The 20356-nt window shown below is 44.2% G+C and overlaps 1 protein-coding gene across 5 annotated transcripts in view; it reads right to left on the bottom strand.

Annotated features, from left to right (window-relative positions):
• The window catches only part of ctif (CBP80/20-dependent translation initiation factor), a 61715-nt gene that overhangs the window by 13713 nt on the left and 27646 nt on the right, over positions 1–20356 (bottom strand). For 2 of the 5 annotated variants that reach the window (XM_080756262.1, XM_080756266.1), the window contains 4 exons: positions 9760–9836; positions 4910–4990; positions 1469–2042; positions 105–269 (listed from right to left, as the gene is read on the bottom strand). In XM_080756262.1, coding sequence (XP_080612388.1) covers positions 105–269; positions 1469–2042; positions 4910–4990; positions 9760–9836 — 897 coding nt within the window. The remainder of the gene's footprint in view (positions 1–104; positions 270–1468; positions 2043–4909; positions 4991–9759; positions 9837–20356) is intronic. The other 3 variants (XM_080756264.1, XM_080756263.1, XM_080756265.1) reach the window with 3 other exon arrangements.

Below are 20356 nucleotides of genomic sequence, written 5' to 3'. Positions count from 1 at the left end.
CACTGACACCAGGGCTGTAAACATCAATAAGCAATTAACTTAATTAGCCATACAGGCTAGATAAGATGAGATCACATGACGGCTGGGAGGGGGGACGGACGCACCTCGGACAGGGTCTCCTCGGACTGCGCCTCCCCCTGCGCCTCCTCCATGAAGGAGGCCAGCTGGCGCTCCACGCCGCTGCCGTTGCTCCTCATGATGTTCAGCAGCTCCACCAGCCGGTCCATGCGCTGGGGCATGGAGGTGGCCCGCTCCGCACCCACCTCCTCCTGACCCAGAGAGAGAGAGAGAGAGAGAGAGAGAGAGAGAGAGAGTGACAGACAGACAGACAGACAGATCTGTGTCACCTTATAGCTTAACTTAGCTGTTGAAAAATAGATCTACTGTAGCGATCGGCTATCGCACACAGGCACCCACTCACACCACCACAAGTATTCATGTCCACGTACATCCCAGTACTCACACAGACTAACGTCAGCGCATATATATATATATATATATAATATATATATATATATTAGTGTCTGTGAAGTGTGAACGCTACTACTGTGGTACCTGGGAAACTGGACTGGATTTTGGGTGTGGGCTGGAATCATCAATACAAACAAATCAAACTGAGTTCTTCTGTGTCTGTGTGAATTTACTGATTTACTGTTGTATTGAGTGAAGGTTTGCTTTTTGGGTAACCTATCCCTGGCTAATTTCCTTGTAAAACCATTGTAAGGTTGACTTTTCGAACTGGGAACCTTGCGGTTCCCATCCGGTCACTCTACCCCTTATGCATTGCCGCTCCCTGGACTTGGGCCTCCCACTTTGGGAACGTTGTTTTGTTCTAGTTTGAGAACCACATGCCCTACTAGGTCAGCAGGGGAGCCAGAATTACCAAAACAAACCTGGTGGTTTAAGGGTTTGCAGTGAGGAAGTGAGGAAGCTAACAGCAGGTGGCTAGCTAACTTAACACACCAAGAGGAAAACATCAAAGACTCTTAGCTAATGCTGCTTCAGCTACTTTAGCTCCTCCGTGGGAACACCTCTACCCTCTTCATGCTAAAATACACAATCTGTGTGTGCGTGCATGCGTGCGTGTGTGTGAATAGTAACACAATGAACAAAGCAAAGATTAATGTTTGATGATCTGAGTCTGCATGTCTGTGGGTGTGACTGAACATAATTCAGTGGAAATGCACATTTTCACGACTAGTAAGACGTGTGTGTTGGTTGTACCCAAAATAGCCGAACTACAAGCAGCGTGTCGCTTTACGAGCTTGTAGATCGGCTGTTTTGGGCGCCCGACTTCGGATAAAAAAAAACTGCATTTATAAAATGCCGTTTTTATGTCCTCACAACTACAGTAATAAAAACATGTGTGTACAGTACTGTACATGTGTGTGTGTGTGTGTGTGCGTGCGCGCGTGCGTGCTGACTGCAGTAATGCAGACTGACACGCAGTAAGCAGCTTTCCTCCTACCTTGTCCTTTAGCCTGCCTCTCAGCCTCTCCTTGGAGGACTGCAGCAGGCTGATTTGGGGCCGGTCCAGCTGGCTCTCGCCCGCCTCCCTGTTCCCCGGCGGGCTGGTGGCGACGCACTCCTTCCACTCCGTCAATGCGGACGTGGGCGACTCGCCGGGACCCCTGACGCCGCCGCCGCCTCTAGGCTCCCGCGGCGGCGATGGGCCGGGCTCCTTGACATTCTCGCCGGTCTCTTTGGTGGTTCTGGGGGTTAGTCCTTTGTCACCAGTGAGGTGCGTCTGTCCGTGGTGACCCTGTCCTTTCTGGCTGTGGTGCCAGGTGCGGCGGTTCTGGCTGTAGCCGTGGTGCGGCGGCGGGCCCCCCTGGCGCCCCCCGCCACCACGAGGGGGCCGTCCGCTGCCGTTGTTCCGGCTGTCTCCTGGTTGCTCCGGTGAGTTCTGCTGCTGTTGTTGTGGGGACAGCTGTTGGTCCCTCTGCTGCTGCAGTGATGGTTGCTGCTGTTGTTGACTCTGGTTCTTGCCTCCATCTCCTCCGCCGCTCTGCGTTCGTTGTTGTTGTTGTTGTTGTTGTCTCCTGGAATGAGATGGGTTTTGTTTAGCCATGCGGTCGAGTGGCACTCCATGGCATGCCCTCTCTCTCTCTCTCCCCCCTAGCACTCTCTGCTCTGGACACTGACATATGGGTTTTGTGCTCCTTCTCTACCCCTCTTCCTGCCCCAGACCACTTCCGAGACAAGCTAGGAATTAGATGTTATTTCACTAACATTCTAATATTAAACATTAACAAATACCAATATCATGGATATTTCCACAGTGGTAGTACTCTGCTATTACACTCCATTACGCTCCAGAAGTACCTTTTGCATCCAGAAAAGGCAATAGACCACGTACACACTACACAGTACTGTATGTGGTACAGCAGCAAGGAAAACCAGTCCAATCTCAAAACCACATCGCACCAACTTTAAGTTAAAGTATTGTTAATTTAAAAAGGAGTGAAAGGTTTAGTCTCATGCCATAGTAAAGTATGGAAATGGAATAACTATTTCTAAAGAAGTTTTCTTAAAGAGTGAAGTCATTTTGATCACACACACACACACACACACACACACACACACACACACACACACTCCTCCACCTCTCCAAAACATACAAAACAAACAAGAGTGTTAGGAGGAGGAGGCCCTCCCTTATTTCCCCTGGTATACCCACATGCACGCCAACGGGCACAATGGGTAGGGTACCATAACAGCGGGTACAAGGAGTTCCCTGATAGAACAGGATACAATGGGCATTGCAACCGGAGGGGCACGTGTTGCCAACAAGCATTCAGTTAGTTTATAATAAAGTTCCAGACAAAGAGAATGTTTTATTATAGCGTTGCCGTCGGGCAGAAACCTCATATTTCACATTCTTGTGTTGTTTTCTTTTCATAAATTATTGCCCTACTTTGTTGAGGCTTTACAGACAAAAAGTTAACTCACAGAGACTGTATAGTGTGTTTACAAAATATTAACTAAAACTAAATAGGTTCCAGATCCGATATTTCTTTTTATAGAACACTTAACCATATAACCATATCACAATAGTACAATATCCACAATCACAGACAATATCCAGTCTAATATCATGCTATGGATATAATTATTGATACTATTCGTCATTTGAAAATGACGTGAACGGCCCGATTTCCGAACCCTAAAAATGAACTCAAATCGTATAGAAAATGTCCCCTACGTGTCTTTACAGCACAAGGCGCTGAGGAGGGTCTTTCGCACTGCTGAGAACATCCCTGGGTGTGAGCTGCCTAGTCTGGAGGACGTCTGCCTCAATAAATCCCTGGGAATCGATAAAGACCCCACAGAAAGGGTATACAAGAGTGAAGGGATACAAGTTCCTCAAAGCGCACACTTTAAGTATTTAAATGTTTTCACAGGACATCGGACAGTGAAAAGTGACTGGGCAATAACTCTGTACTTTGCACTATGCACTATCTTTGACTGATAATCTTGCCCTGTTGTGTTTATTGTTTTAGGGTTTTAGGTAATTTTATCATGAGCGTCCGAGCGCAAGTATATATAATTGATTTTACATGTACCTAAACAGTGCATCTAAGTGACAAGAAAAAAAATCTGAATCATGTGCCAGCTATTGTCAAACAATGTGAAAATAGCATATCTACAAGTTCAAAGGCTTGTGAGATTGTAGATCTGCTCTTTTCGTATTATTCTGAGCTTTTTGAATCTTGCCAGACTACCCCATAACAAACTGAAACTAGGAGAAAAATAAAAAATAAAGAAAGAAACTAGAAAACTCACTTTATAACAAATTAAAATGTAAGTGTGACTGAAGTCAAAAGCACATAAAAACTAATACAAATGGTAACCTTGATTAAAGAAGGTGGAGGCTGAAGTGGAAAGGTGAAAATAAAACCGAAATGGATTGAACACACAAGAGACCACATTGCTCAGAGAAGGAAGGCCAACATTCTGCAATTTGTCACCTTCTGAAAATGTCTTTCTTTGAGTGAAACTTTAAAGAAAAAGTGATGCAAGTCATGCATTTGAATTAGCCTTGTGAAATAACACCGTGTGGCACTACTTTTCTAAAAAGGTAGATTACCGGTAGGATCAAAAACTAAAAATGTAAAATGTTCCTTAGGCCACATAGAGCTGAGGTAATTGTCATATCCAAGATCACAAATCAAAGTTCACTGGTGGGCTTTATATTAGATATTGGGTGTGCATCTGGGGGTTCTGACATGATCTCTCAAGACAAAGGGTTCCAAAACCTTTCAGTCCGTGATCCCCCCCAAAATAATCATACTGTTATTTGAACTGGGGAACACCCCACCCCGGCAAGCACGTGGAATTGTAGGCATTGCATTTAGTTTGACTCGGTTCCACAGATAAAATAGTGAAAATAGCCGAACTACAAGCTCACAACAAAGTCTCCTTTGTGTCTCCAGGGAACCACCGCTGGACATCAAATTATTGGCTTAAGAATGTGACAAGTATCCAGGGTTAAAAAAAACTGTCATTTTGTACTCCTTTAACTTGGTTTAATGGTCCAGTTGGGTGTAACTAGCGTGGCTTTTAGACACTCTTGGTCTTGTTCTTACTCATCTTTTTTGAGGAGTGGCCTGAGGGAGGAATTGTGATAGAATTATACCTTATATTGTTATGTTGTTCACCTTCTTTTACACCATATGATATCATGTATTAAAGCAAAACCACCACCACCACCTTGACAAGAGCAACCAAACGGTTGTACTTCCAATACGTCTGCAGTCGTACTGGACTGTACGTTACTGTTCCCAGGCCTGTTTTCCACTGACCTGGCCATACTGGACTGTACCGTTACTGTTCCCAGGCCTGTTTTCCACTGACCTGGCCGTACTGGACTGTACCGTTACTGTTCCCAGGCCTGTTTTCCACTGACCTGGCTGAGACTCTCCGTTTCCCCCCGGGGCCGGTGGGCAGCACTACGGTCAGATGGTCCCGGCTGAGATGACCACTCGCTCTACAACAAGCAGAAGTAGGAGGGCCATCCCACCGTGCAAGATACAATGGGATGGATGGGAAAAAAGAAACATGGCGAAGCAGGAAAAAACACGACGGAAGCCGAAGGAGGTTGAAAAACAATTACGAGGAGATAAAAAAAGAGAAGACGACAGAAGAAAAAAGAGTACAGGAAGGAGGAACAAGCAAATCAAAAGGAGAGGAGTAGAGAGAAAAAACAAAACATAAAAACTCAATCTAGCAGTTCAGCAGCTACACAATCCATTCTACATGCATGGGTCTACAACAGTGGTTCTCAGACTGGGTCCAGGGACTCTTAACCCAATGGACCCTAGGGGGATGGGACGATAATCGCCAATAGTGACAAAAAAAAGAATTGTATTAAAGAGATTTAAATTTATCGTTAAATAGGATAAATTGGCTTTTGTTGAGCTGCAAATTCAGTACCACTTAAACCCTCTATACTTAGATAAAACAGACCCGTTTTATAAGAGTGCATTTGGTGCACTCTTATTTCAATCTACACAAATTGATTCATCAAAAAGAGCAGATCTACAAGCTCGCAACGCATTGTGAGCTTGTAGATATATATATTTTTGCAAACGTTCCTTCCAGAATAGGTTTGTTCAAGTGGTCAAACAAAAGCTTTAAGAGTATTTTCATTATTGCGATAATATGGTTCATCGCAAATATCTTTGCCACAATAATCGTGACAAACTTTCCATAATATGGTCCCATCCCTAAAGTAACTCTGAGAGTAACGTCTGAGAACCACCGATCTACAAGAGTGAAGAATGCCATGGCAACTAAAACAGTGAAATGGCTGGACGGCTGTAACCATGGGACAGGAGGAAAGGACGGTGGTGATCGCTGTAACCATGGGAGGGGAAAGGAAGGTGGTGATTGGTGGACATATTGTAACCATGGGACGGGAAAGGACAGTGGTGATTGGTGGCTGTCGTGGCTGGATGGGACGGACACCCACCTGAGATTCGTTGTCCCGAGTTGACCATTTTTGGGCCGCAGACACATTTACCCATTGTAGATCTGCTATATATATATATAATCATCAAAAAGTGTGAACTAAACATGTATTGAAGTCATGTCGCCCAGCAATAACATCTGCTATGTGGAGTAGCAATCACAGTACAGTAGGAAGAGACTTTGAAAAAGGGTCAAATGATCAATTCACTCTTTATTTTATCACCAGTTTCTACCATGGCATCAAAGTTAACTTTGAAATGGTTTCTTTATCCTGTACATTTCACTCTCTCTCTCTCACACACACACACACACACACACACACACACACACACACACACACACACACACACACACACACACACACACACACACACACACACACACACACACACACACACACACACACACACACACACACACACACACACACACACACACACACACACACACACTATTTTTGGCCCAAAGTGCCAAGCATCTATAGTATACTGTAGATCTGCTATTTTCCGCATGCAACCAACTGTAATATCTGTCATTAAGACGCCATCAAGGCCCACCAAAATACATTTATGTCGACAAAAACACTGTAGATTAAATCGACTAAAACCACATGATATTTAGTTGACTAAAACTAGACCAAAACAAAAAAATTGACTAAAAGAAAATGACATTTTATTCAAAAGTCTATGACCAAAACTAAACCAAAATGTGCGGTCACAACACAAGACTGTCTCTGGCCCTGATCTCCCTCTCTCTCTCTCTCTCTCTCTCTCTCTCAATGTCTCTGTGCCTTGCGGCATGAAGGACTCGTCAACCTCTGTGCGTGCCTCTCCCTGGAGTACGGACAGAGACAGGAGGTTCTATAGGCTTCCCTGAGACATATTGTTACTGTGGAGAAGCAAACCGCAAGAACACAACTGCAGCAGCAGTCTGTTATAGCCTGGGATGCTCGCTGCATGGGGCTGATGTTTGTACGTTTGTGTTATAGCCTGGTGGGACAACACCATCAAAGCACACACATTGTTCTTTTGGGCTACGGAGGGGAACCCGGAACGGAATCGTTGCACTTAAGAGTCCAAGCCGCTTCTTTTCAGTTTTCACCTGACAGAGGGTGACACGCATGGAAAGAACGTTATTCCTACCAGTTCCTTTCCCCTCCATCAGGCGCCCCTGCTGGCCAGGGAGTATAAAGACTAGGATTATCGTGGCACTCCATCTTAAAAGCGAAACTCCAAATTAGGTTTTGAAAACCAGCTACAGTATATAAAGCTATATATCTCATATGGAAACAAACCCTGAACCTGTATACTTTACGGTTCGCTTGGTTCTTGTAAGTCAAAAGAGAGCCAAAAGGACAGGTTGCACTCAGCCCACTCCTGCAGGGTCAGGAGGACCAGAGGTGGAGGGAACAGGCACACAGTGGCCAGGAGTTTGGAGATGGAAAAGTCCCCGCTGGTTGGCTAAACCTTCAGCGATATTTCACACGTCGTCGCTACTAGTCGGACAGGAAACCTTGCATGTCCAAACGCGTCCTATATGGATCCAATGTGGTTATCATTTAGTCACAAGCTCTTAATACCTCTTATTACACACGTGTGAAGTGAGGGGCGCTATACTGTATATACACATCTTTTATGACGTAATTATCAGACAAAACAAACATTAAACTCGTCATGTCAATGTCATTTTTTTATGTTTGTTTAAGGAAAAACATTAAACTGTATATAGGAGAGGTTAGCGCTCCTCAAAAACACACCTGCTGTCCTGATTTGGGGAATGTCATTATACGTAGCTGAATATTTTCTGAAATGTTGATTAAAAACAATCACACCCGTGTGAAGTGAGGGGCGCTAATATATTAAAGTCTAACTCATGTTGTACTGTATATAGGATGGGCCAGCACCCCTCAAATTATAATACGGCTTTTTAATTTTTTTAAATTTCTATTCCGTGTCACTAGCATTCACTAAGGCATTCATTTACATAAAAGATGAAAATATGAAATATGTCGATACAAGGTTTGTGCCTGGCGGCCACAATTTCACACATGCATGCACACCTCGCAAACATGGACATATAGGCGCAGACGCGCGCACAGAACATACAGTAGGTCAACCCAAGCAGCTGAGAAGTTGCCCTTAACCACTTCAACCCCAACACCCCCTATTCTGGAGGCAACACAAATAGCCTATATCTAAAAGCCGATCTTATAGATTGGCTATTTTTGGGCGCCGGGATTTGGTGTATGTAGAGTGAACCAGTGTACCAAGTATGGTTACAACTCAGATCTGTTTCACTGAGAAGAGGTTTTTGTTAAAGGAATCATTCGATCATCATGCGATTGCGACGCATTGTGAACTTGTAGATCTGCCATTTTCAAAATATTTTTATAGATTTGAAAACTTGAAATGCCACATTCTGCACAACTTTCTTACTTTCTACTTTTGGTACATTTTGATACCAATACCTTTGTACTTTTACTCAAGTAAATTTTGAATAGCAGACATTTACTTGTAACGGAGTACTTCTACATTACAGTATTAATACTTTTACTTAAACAAATTGAGTACTCCCCCCCCCCCATTGTATGTTCAAAACCCTAACGTTTCAGGATGCTTCCAATATACTTACTTACTTACTACAATATACTTATTATTTAATCACAAGCTCTTGTTAATACTTTTCAAGGTTTAAAAAAGGTACAGAAAACAGTAGATATAACAGTAGATCAGAAAATGTCCACACTGTTGTACGGTGAAATAAGGCATTCATTTACAATAAAAAATTAAATAAATGTGGAAATATCGATACAAGGTTTCTGCCCCGACAGCAATGATGTCATTCTTCAACACTCAAGTCACCACCAATTATACAAAACTGAGTCTAGAAGTCTCTCTTATGGCTCAACTTATTTTGCCTTTTCATCCACAAAGACAACCCAAATATTTTTCTTTTGTGTCTGTTACTTAGCAACCGAGGAAATATTTTCCAGTGACGTCGGGAGAAATGGCGAGAGAATGAAAGAGAGAGGTTTTCTCTTAAATATCAGGAATTTAAAATTGGCTTGAATGAAGTCACATTTGGGTTAAAACTGACATCTTTAAAGGCTTTCCAAAAGACATTGGAAGACTTGTAATGGATGACTTAAATGTACAAGCTAGTGCTTTTGGGATTAGTTTCATTTTTACATCATCATTTGATGATCTACAAAATACGAGGAACATTATGAGCAAATAAATGTTAATTCACTAACTAGGGGAAATAATTTCCTTTTGTGGCAACAACATAGTGAGTGCTACAAAACAAATCCTTTTTTTAGTGGAGCAGCCCCGTTAAATATGAAAAACTAGCATTATCTGGTCCGTCTTTTTTTGCCCGTCTATGACGCAGTCTTACATTCCTGTCTTGACGTTGGCTTGGGAGAAGAGTTAAGGCTCTAGGCCTGGCACTGTAGTGTCTGACATCAACATGGAAACAACATACTCTCTCCCCGAGGTGTGTCTTTGTGCGTGCCGTGCGTGCATGCTTGTATTATTATACTTGTGAGGGCCATATCAAGTATAGTATGAGGACAAATTGTACTATTATTTGGGAGTTAAGATTTAAGTTAAGTCTGAAATAGCCGATCTACAAGCTCACAACACATTTTTGTTGATGGTAGTGTGCTTGTAGATCGGCTATGTTTGGCGTCAGGGTTAGATGTATTTTTAAATGGTATTTACCGTAGTTATCACAAGTATATTAATACAAACGTGCACACGTGTGTGTGGGCACGCGCATGCTTACCGTCGGTCATTCCTCCTGCGTCGGAAAAGCTTTTTCGTGTGTGCAATCTCAGCCTCGTTAGGTAACGGTGGAAAGGCCTGTGGAGAGGAAGTAAAGAAACAAGAGCAACACGGTTATTATTTTTTTGTGTAACAATTCAAAAGCGTATGCTGAATTTACACTTCATTGTAACATATTTACAAGTGCACAACCTGTCGAAGCGACGTGTTGTGAGCTTGTAGATCTGCCATTTTCACTAGTTTAGGTCACGTGGAGACATCACATTTTGCAGTCACAGGCTAAAACGTTTGGGAGCCACTGCGTTAGGCGACACTCTAAGTGTCTCGCTCAGGGAACATCTCGACACATTGCCTTGGCCAGGAATCAAAACTCTCTACCCAACCCATTCACCTAACGTCGGCCCATAACATACTGAATAGCTTTGGTTTCCACTGAGCAAAAGTGCAGATATGTGCCAACAGTATGTAAGACTGACACGTGTGACTGGAGTTGTTATTTCGCTAGAAGCACGATTCATCCATTAAACATCAGGTCTGTCAATCAAGCAGTCCACGCCTCCCCGCTCAGCATCCCACTGTTTGTTGTCTCCATGGTTACCGTACAATCGTACATACAGCATAATTTGTGTAGAGGCGTGGATGTGAGAGAGAAATGAGTGTGCGTGTGTGTTTTTAAGCTTCTTTACCAGGCAAAGAAAGATTAAGAACAAAGTTTCACATATTTTATAACTGCAAAGCCTCTTTAGTGAGAGGGGGCTAACAGAAAATCAACATTAAAGGTTAAAGTCCTACTATTTGTGTCACACATTGCTGTATGCGAACGTTGTTCTCCGCATTTGATCCATCTCTTGGAGCGCTAAGCCGCAGCAACTCTCGGGAATCATTTGTAGTTGATCCAACCCCGAATGCAACTATTGATGCCGAGTGCCAAGCAGGGGGGCATTGGGTCCCATTTTAACAGTCTTTGGTATGACCCAGCCTGGGAACCCCGGCCTCCCACTGTCAGGGCGGACACTAACCACAACCACTGAGCTAGTAAGATTCACGTTAAAACAATAAAAACACCACACTATAAAACAATGCAAATGTCATAAATTACACAACACGGTTAAAATACACACAATAAAACGGAGCCGAATAAAAGAGCAGAATGAAACTGGGCTGAGGGACAGACTGTCTTTAAGAATGTCAAGCAGTTAGATAATAGCTGACGTAGAGATGGAAGTGGCCAGCTTCAGAGTTTTTTCATAGGTCCTTCCAGTCTGTGGCTGCAGCGAATTGAAACTACCCGTACAACAAACTTAGAGAGAGAAAAAGGAGCACGTCTTTTTGGCAAACAGAAAGTGGCAGTCAGCTTGATAAAGGGTGTGTGCCACAACGTGTAGGTGTAAAGAAAAAAATGTAATTCTTGCCATGCCTTAGCTACAATAAAGGCTTTTAAAAAAAAACTTTTCAATATTATTTTTTTGCCTCGGTCTTCCTCTTTTATTGCCATTTAAAATATCGAAGGGGTTTGCTTTTGAGACCTTCAACAGAATCAAAAGGGGCAGATAAAGTATATAATAGAGTATTTTAGTAAGTCACAAAAGCTGTAGAAGCAAGACTGTGTGTATGTCTCTGTGTGTGGGTGTGTGGGTCTGTGTGTGGGTGTGTCTGTGTGTGTGCGTGTGGGTGTGTCTGTGTGTGTGCGTGCGTGCGTATGCTGCAGCATTCAGGGAGCGACGGAGGGAGGGGGAGATAGAGTGTCACAAGGTGAAGCAGACAGCCAGCATCCATCCCAAACTGTGACAGCACACTGCAAGCACCTGACTGAAGGCTGAGCTGGAGAAGGTCAGCCGAGCTCTAATCTGTCATGAACAGATTCCGAGCTGCGCTGCTGAATCTGTCGGCAGGGGCATTCAGAACGTGTGTACATTGGGGATTAGTGGGAATGGAAACATTTGGGCCAAAATCCTGTCATCCTCATTCTATACTGGGATGTGCCCCCGGAGGCAAATTCAAGGAAACAAACATTTTTGTTGTTCCAGACAGCATGCGGGACCTAGCACAGTAAACTGCGTTTTGGGATGCAAAATGCACCCCATTTTAATCTCTGCACACAAATGCAGCAGCAAGTTGATCTATGATCACACATACAGTAATAGTTCCTTTTGCATTCAGATTCCTGTTGGTTAAAATTAAACAGAATATGGAAGTGGGAGACAGTCGACGATTCATTGTCACACAAATCATTGCAATTTAATTGTTTTTTGTCATTTAATATTGGAACGTTACAATTTGCATTTTTGTTTGGAAACTGACCATTATGCAAAAGTAATTGTGATTATCAAAAATATTTGCAATTATGTAATACTTGTGACAGGGCTAGGCAGAGGAGAGGGGTGACAGTCAGAGACACAGAAATACAGAGAGAGAAGGGCATACTGTATGTTTTAAGTGGCCAAGCCCTTAGAGACTTTAATCCCTTATTATTGTTTCTTCTCCCTTCTTCTGCCAAAAATAGCAGTTCTGGCAAAACCATTCGGTTTTCGGCTTGGCTTGGCAATATGGTTGAGGGCAAAGGGTGCTCATGAACCGCTTGACCGTCAGCAATAAAACTTCAATAAACATATGCGTCTCCTCATGCCGAAAAACTTTCTGCAGCTACTGTAGCCAGCGGGTGTTGTTGAGCAGCCTGCACCGCTCAGTTGACACGGGTGTGATTTGTCTTATTGCTTGGCCCCGTCTTATCGCTGCTTGCAGCTATATTGTTAGCATTGTTTTCCTGTAGATTATCAGTAGCTGTAATTCTGCCTCAGATGGTTCTCATCAGCAGACAATCTATGACTGCTACTGTGCACGTCTGCACACACAATCTATATTTCTCTCTCAAAATAGCAACCTTTCTGCGAGTCTGCTCCTCGAGAGTCTGATCTGATCAGCACAGCTGATTTTAGGTGTGCCGTCATGCTCTTTTCAAGCATGCTGTGCTGTCATGCTCGTTTGAAGCAAGGGTAGATAGCTATTTCAACCAATCAGACTGCGCCGTTGGAACTACCTGTTGAAGCCCTCACAAACTGCTCGACTGTGCACAGAATGCTATAATGCCAAGTTCTGCTAATCCCAAAGCTATAGTGTTAGATTCACTGTATAACGTTTGGTGTTGGTGCCGTCTGCTCCTCTGATGCACAGCAGTGCTTGTACTGCATCGTCTGTACATGGTCTAGATGCAGCTATACGCTGATCAGTTGGACACCCTCTACTGCATCGTCTGTACATGGTCTAGATGCAGCTATACGCTGATCAGTTGGACACCCTCTACTGTCTGTACATTGTCTAGATGCAGCTATACGCTGATCAGTTGGACACCCTCTACTGTCTGTACATTGTCTAGATGCAGCTATACGCTGATCAGTTGGACACCCTCTACTGTCTGTACATGGTCTAGATGCAGCTATACGCTGATCAGTTGGACACCCTCTACTGTCTGTACATGGTCTAGATGCAGCTATACGCTGATCAGTTGGACACCCTCTACTGCCTGTACATGGTCTAGATGCAGCTGTACGCTGATCAGTTGGACACCCTCTACTGTCTGTACATGGTCTAGATGCAGCTATACGCTGATCAGTTGGACACCCTCTACTGTCTGTACATGGTCTAGATGCAGCTGTACGCTGATCAGTTGGACACCCTCTACTGTCTGTACATGGTCTAGATGCAGCTATACGCTGATCAGTTGGACACCCTCTACTGTCTGTACATGGTCTAGATGCAGCTATACGCTGATCAGTTGGACACCCTCTACTGTCTGTACATGGTCTAGATGCAGCTATACGCTGATCAGTTGGACACCCTCTACTGTCTGTACATGGTCTAGATGCAGCTATACGCTGATCAGTTGGACACCCTCTACTGTCTGTACATGGTCTAGATGCAGCTATACGCTGATCAGTTGGACACCCTCTACTGTCTGTACATGGTCTAGATGCAGCTATACGCTGATCAGTTGGACACCCTCTACTGTCTGTACATGGTCTAGATGCAGCTATACGCTGATCAGTTGGACACCCTCTACTGTCTGTACATGGTCTAGATGCAGCTATACGCTGATCAGTTGGACACCCTCTACTGCATCGTCTGTACATGGTCTAGATGCAGCTATACGCTGATCAGTTGGACACCCTCTACTGTCTGTACATGGTCTAGATGCAGCTATACGCTGATCAGTTGGACACCCTCTACTGTCTGTACATGGTCTAGATGCAGCTATACGCTGATCAGTTGGACACCCTCTACTGTCTGTACATGGTCTAGATGCAGCTATACGCTGATCAGTTGGACACCCTCTACTGTCTGTACATGGTCTAGATGCAGCTATACGCTGATCAGTTGGACACCCTCTACTGTCTGTACATGGTCTAGATGCAGCTATACGCTGATCAGTTGGACACCCTCTACTGTCTGTACATGGTCTAGATGCAGCTATACGCTGATCAGTTGGACACCCTCTACTGTCTGTACATGGTCTAGATGCAGCTATACGCTGATCAGTTGGACACCCTCTACTGCCCAAAAAACTAAACCGCAATCCAAAGAGAAAAACATAGTTTTGTTGTTCAGCGTTTTCCTCTCTACAGAAGCACATTAGGGCATTTAGACCTGAAGCGTTTTCCTCTCTACAGAAGCACATTAGGGCATTTAGACCTGAAGCGCGTTCTAAATCCTATGTTTTCAGAAAAACTTTATTTACTGGTCTTGGTCTGGGTTTTTTATCCCACAATTTTGTAACCCATTTTCCCCAGTTTTTCACCCGGTGCCAACGCCTAAACTGTAATCATGCGCACTACTCTCCCGCTGCCAACCTGGGGAGATGAATGAGTATGAATGTTAGTTTTTCCATAACATACAGTTCCTCAGTAATGTCCATCCAATGTTCTTTCGTCGGTGGGTCCTGTTGGTACCAGCGTCGTGTGATCGCTTTCTTACTTGTTGCTAAGAGGAAGCAGGCCGCTTCTTATCACCTGACAGGGGGAGTTTCCCCAGTAGGACATAGCAGTGGAAGGAACATGTTATTCCAACCAGTTCCTTTTCCCTCCATCAGGCACCACGGCTGACCAGGTACTATAGAGTATACAGTATAGTATAGAGACCAGGATACTGCAGGGTACCTCCCCTAGTAGCCAATCCCAGCCTTAAGGGCCTTTCAAAGGGGAAGCGAGGAACGCACACATTGTTGCCTGGATCAATGAGAGGTCTGCTACAGGTCTTCTCAAGAGGGGCTCGACAACACAAGCGTAAAAAAAATCACACCTGTGTGAACAGAGTGGTGCAATTTCCCCCCCCCCCCACCCCGACCTCTCTCTCTCTCTCTCATTAGCAGGCAACAGAGCAGGCTGCAGCACTATCTCTCTCTCTGTTTCTGGCGCCCCCTACTGGTGCTCATTAACGTCACATAGGTGAACCAATACATAGGTGAACACGGACATTGCTGTTCCTTGGAGTGGTTGCACCACTCAAAAAGCTAAACAGAATCGAGGTCTGGTGAGTCGCGGGCGTGTGCACGAAACGAGCACGCATGCAACAAATTCACGGGACCGCGCTCACGTAAATACGCTTGCGTTGTCACACCGCGACTGCTCCGCCCAAAAACACAGGTCTCATTGGAAATAAACTATATAGGCGCGTTAAATCGCTTCACATTTGAAAGGCCCTTTACTCATCTGCGAAGAGAAAAGCCTGGTCACGACCGAAGGCAGAGAGTCGGGCCTTCCGTAAGATGCATTTCCCCTGGTTTACGATATGTTTCGACCAATCACAACACTTTTGTGATTTACAAACAGATGTGTAAAGCATCAACGCTCGATTTCCTTGAGCGATACTTCCGGTAAAATCCAGCACTTCCGTTTATGCACTCAACAGTGTAGGCCAAGCCTTGCCTTGCCCAGCCTTACCTAGGGTATGGACGCTAGCTGATTTCCCGGAGGGAATCAACCCTGGTACCTTCTAGCTGTGAGGCGACAGCGCTGCCGACTCCACCACCATGCTCCCCTCTTTCCCGGTCTTAACACATTCAGGTTTGTTACCGGCACAGAGTGCCGTGCTAAGAGCTTGTAGATCTGTTATTTCTTTTTTAATCAAGAAAATGTGGCACAAATCTTTGAATAGATATTCTTTCAGAGCGAACGTTTTTAACATGATTTCAGATGGGGGTCCGCAGCCAAATACAGATAATTCTGGGGGTCCTTGACATGAAAAAGGTTGAGAACCACTGTATTATAGAAACACAGGATTTCTTGTCAGGATTTAGAAGACATTTTTTAGATTCGGCCTCGGGTCTAAATGGGTTAATGGGTTAGAAGTTAACAGCTTATAGTGTACTAAACAGAAGAACCCACATTTTTCCATGTCAAGGACACCCCTGATAGATCAATGAGGAGATTGTGTGCACATCTTTGGTACCCGTTAGGTAGGCAATGTGCTTGATAACCAGGCAGAGATCATAGAGAAGTTAAACTATCTGGATTGTAAGTTTAATGAAAAGGTTTCTGGCACAATCCTCTTCAACAGACTAAAAAACAAACAATATAAATGTAAAAAATCGTGACGTCCACAACCACATACATATAAATCCCACACTTTCATCGTTCTTGTTTTTGTTGATTTAGTTTTTCAAAAAGAAGCTAAAAGTAAGTTTAAGCTAAAAGTAAAAGCAAAAAAGTAATAGGCTAAAAGTAAGCTCCCAAACAAATTCATTCAAAGTCAAAGTTGTGACCTTACTGTAGCTGTAGATCATTTAACTTCTCAAGGACCCCTGAACGGCCATAGCCTCCGGCTGAGGCTCCCCTATTGCTGATGTTGTTTAACCACCTGAACACCAGCCTCCCTATTCTGTGGGGGAAACATTCGCAAGGTGGATCGTCTATTTTTGACGCTCAGCGAGAGCGAAAGCATAAATCAGCCGCTAACGTGCCTAGTGATGATGTGTGGTCCTACAGGCATGCAATGCGTGTCTCATTTTGACGCGCAGAGATCAAAAGGCCAGCGCCACAGCGGAGTATCAAAGCCCTCGTACAGAGATGTCTATACCTATAGGAGACAGTGCCGTGGTAGGATCAAAGAGCCAGAGAGAGAGAGAGAGAAAGAGAGAGAGAGAGAGAGAGAGAGAGAGAGAGAGAGAGAGAGAGAGATGTCTATACCTATAGGAGACAGTGCCGTGGTAGGATCAAAGAGAGAGAGAGAGAGAGAGAGAGAGAGAGAGAGAGAGAGAGAGAGAGATGTCTATACCTATAGGAGACAGTGCCGTGGTAGGATCAAAGAGAGAGAGAGAGAGAGAGAGAGAGAGAGAGAGAGAGAGAGAGAGAGAGAGAGAGAGGGGCTCCGGTAGTCTGCCGTCGCTGTCGTGGCAGAAACCTCGTATCTCCACATTTCAACGTTTTATGTTTTTGTTTTGTGAATTAATGCCCTATACTTCCTCATAGTACAGTGTCTCATAAAAGTAGCCAAAATAGCCAATCTACATGTAGATTGTTTTTTTTGTTTGTTTGTTTTTTAGATTGTTTTTATTTTGTTTAAAAAAAAGTCAGTCTGTGGGTTTTATTATAATATTGAACAAATTTGGACATTGAACAAGGTTTCCACACGACTGCAACGCAGTGGCAACATGATCACAGGGCCGTTTCTGGAGCAATAGGTTGCAGATGAGTAGTGTGCGTGCCAAGCCCCCAGTAAGGCTATCCAACGTTGAAGATGCCACTACCTACTGGTGAAATGAGGAATTGCAGCACGGTGGACGGACGTTCATGAAGTCACGTGCGTAAGCCCGGATCTCAAAATTGAGGTCCGGGGCTAGGCTAGACTAAACTTCCGCTTGCTCGAGCTACACTGACAGTCTGCTCATCTGCTCTATAGGAGAAAGTCTGTTATGCATGTACTGTATGCACTTCAGTTAGGTAGCATACATTACACTTTACAGACCAGCAGTGGTTCTCGTTCTCGACCCCCAAAGGAGTCCCACACGCTTGTGAGCTTGTAGATCAAAGGATCCTTAAGCTGAGATAGAGATGAAGCAGGGACCCCTACATTTTGTATTCAATTATGTTGCGGATTAAACTTTTTCATAGATGTCATAGATAGCTTCATATCAATAATAATAATGTCTCTCTTTCGCCGCCTCTCTCTCGCACTAAGTAAACAACTTAAACTTGGGAAGAAAAGAAAAGCGGTTGCCTAGTAACAGCAGTACAATTATAGTCTTCTCTCCCAGTGGTATGTGACGCAGTGTGAAGCACAGTGCAACAGTTTGGAGGATGATTGGAACTACTTCTGATAGTTTGGCTATTCTTAGCACTGCTATTTACTTACTGTACTTCAGTAACATTGAGGTACTTTTACTTTACTGCAGTATTTCCAATACTTTTACTCCACTACATCTCGGATCGTATTGGGTGCAGGGTTCATCGCCCGGGGAGATTGAAGGTGCACTAGCAGCAGTGGTGGAAAAGGCACTTTAAATAAAAGTATAAATACTGGAATGCAGAAAAACTCAATTCAAATGTACTTGAGTGAAAGTACAAAAGTCTTGGCATCAAAATGTACAAAAAGTCCCAAAAGTGAAAAGTCATTATGCAAAATGTCCCGTTTCAAGTTTTCAAATCGCAATCTGGGAAAATAATCTGAGTTAAATGCATTTTTTATCTATCTATTTACATTGAGACAGAGGCAGACTTTTCACGTCCAGATCATTTCTGGTTTTATCACACTCTTTGCAACCCAGAGCCATTCATATATTGGCAAAGTAGCGCAATATAACGTAATCAATGAAAACCCTGACATGAGTATACTCATGTCAATGGCAGTGAACCGTTCAAATGACGAGTACACTCTTCAATGGCAATCAATGTGTTTTAAGGAAGTATTTAGACAGGTACATGGGTATCTTGGTGGTGTATCGAATCTTGTGGACCAGACCCATTGCAAGATGCTGTACTCTGTCGTCGACCCTAAGCCATCCCATCCTGTCAAAGTGGGCAGGGGTGAGGTGGGTTCGGGGGGTGAGGCCAAGTAGGAGCCTGACCAGTTTGTTTTGGTGCGAGGTAGGTTGTCGGTCTAATGACAGTCGGACCAATAGGGTGTGAGGTAGGTTGTCGGTCTAATGACAGTCGGACCAATAGGGTGTGAGGTAGGTTGTCGGTCTAATGACAGTCGGACCAATAGGGTGTGAGGTAGGTTGTCGGTCTAATGACAGTCGGACCAATAGGGTGTGAGGTAGGTTGTCGGTCTAATGACAGTCGGACCAATAGGGTGTGAGGTAGGTTGTCGGTCTAATGACAGTCGGACCAATAGGGTGTGAGGTAGGTTGTCGGTCTAATGACAGTCGGACCAATAGTATGTCTAAACTAAAGCCTGTACCCGCAGCCGGGACTTTTACTTGTAACAAGAGTTATTTCCACATTGAGGTATCGATACTTTTACTTGAAGTACTTCTTCCACCACTTGCCAGAGAGCAGAATCCTAAGGAGTCGTAGGGCTCAGAAACAATAGCAGGAAGGAAGTAGCTACAGGTCACCTCGACCCCGCTGGACATTGTCCCGCTGCCCCCCCCGGCCCCCCCTGTGACGCGACAGGGAGAGATGGATGGATGACGGGAGAAGAGGTGGGTGGGCGGTGGGAGAGAGAGAGAGAGAGAGAGAGAGAGAGAGAGAAAGGGACGGATGAAATATAGCGCCTGGAAGCGGACATGAGGTAGTTAAGTACAACATAATATAATACAACGGGAAATAAATCTCAATCGTGATGGATCTCCTGTGACGTGCACGTGGGAATGGGCGTGTGTGTGTGTGTGTGTGTGTGTGTGGGGGGGGGTCAGTCACGAGTAATTTTTTCTTCTTCGTTTTCCTACATTTAAAATATAGGCCTACTTATATATAATTTAAAAAGATTTAGATTAAAAAATGTTGAAAATAGCACATCTACAAGTTAACAACACGGTAGATCTGCGCTTGTGAGTAGTGCTATTTCACTAGTTTGGGTCCTGGGCAAATATCTAGTTTCTCTTTTGGGTCTTGAGCTAAAAGGTTTGGGACACATAATATGACATATCTACGACATATAATGACATAATGACTCCAAATTTGGGAAAGGCTTCAGCCCAATCAAAGCCAAAAGTTAAATATAAAAATAAATAAAAAAGAAAAGAAAACTTATTTGGACACACACACACACACACACACACTTATGTCCACACAAAGGAAAATGACCAAGGTCTCTGTATATGGTGGCATAGACAGTACAACAGGGTCAGTTAAAACACCTCGCAAGTCCTTCTGCCTCATCCTCTGGACACTCCAAGGTGTAGAGAGTTTGAAACCCTACCAACAACTGTCTGTGGACATGTCCCAGGCTGGACCATCAGAGAAAACAGAGCCAGCAGTCTCACACCACCGCCCGGTGACAAAGCGTGCTAACTGTACCTACTGCCTACTGACAATGTGCACAACAACTTTGCAGCTGATCGGTCCAGTGAGATTAGCTCTGTACAAACAGACAAACAGACCCAATTACAGACTGCTAGCTCCCTGCAGAGCCAGGCCGTCAAAAAAGACGGTGAGAAAAGTGGT

This window comes from Protomyctophum bolini (assembly GCF_963924005.1).
Source record: "Protomyctophum bolini genome assembly, chromosome: 22".
In the NCBI taxonomy this organism is placed as follows: Eukaryota; Metazoa; Chordata; class Actinopteri; order Myctophiformes; family Myctophidae; genus Protomyctophum; species Protomyctophum bolini.
Note: the sequence above shows the minus strand (reverse complement) of the source record. Positions and strands in the feature narration are given on the sequence as shown.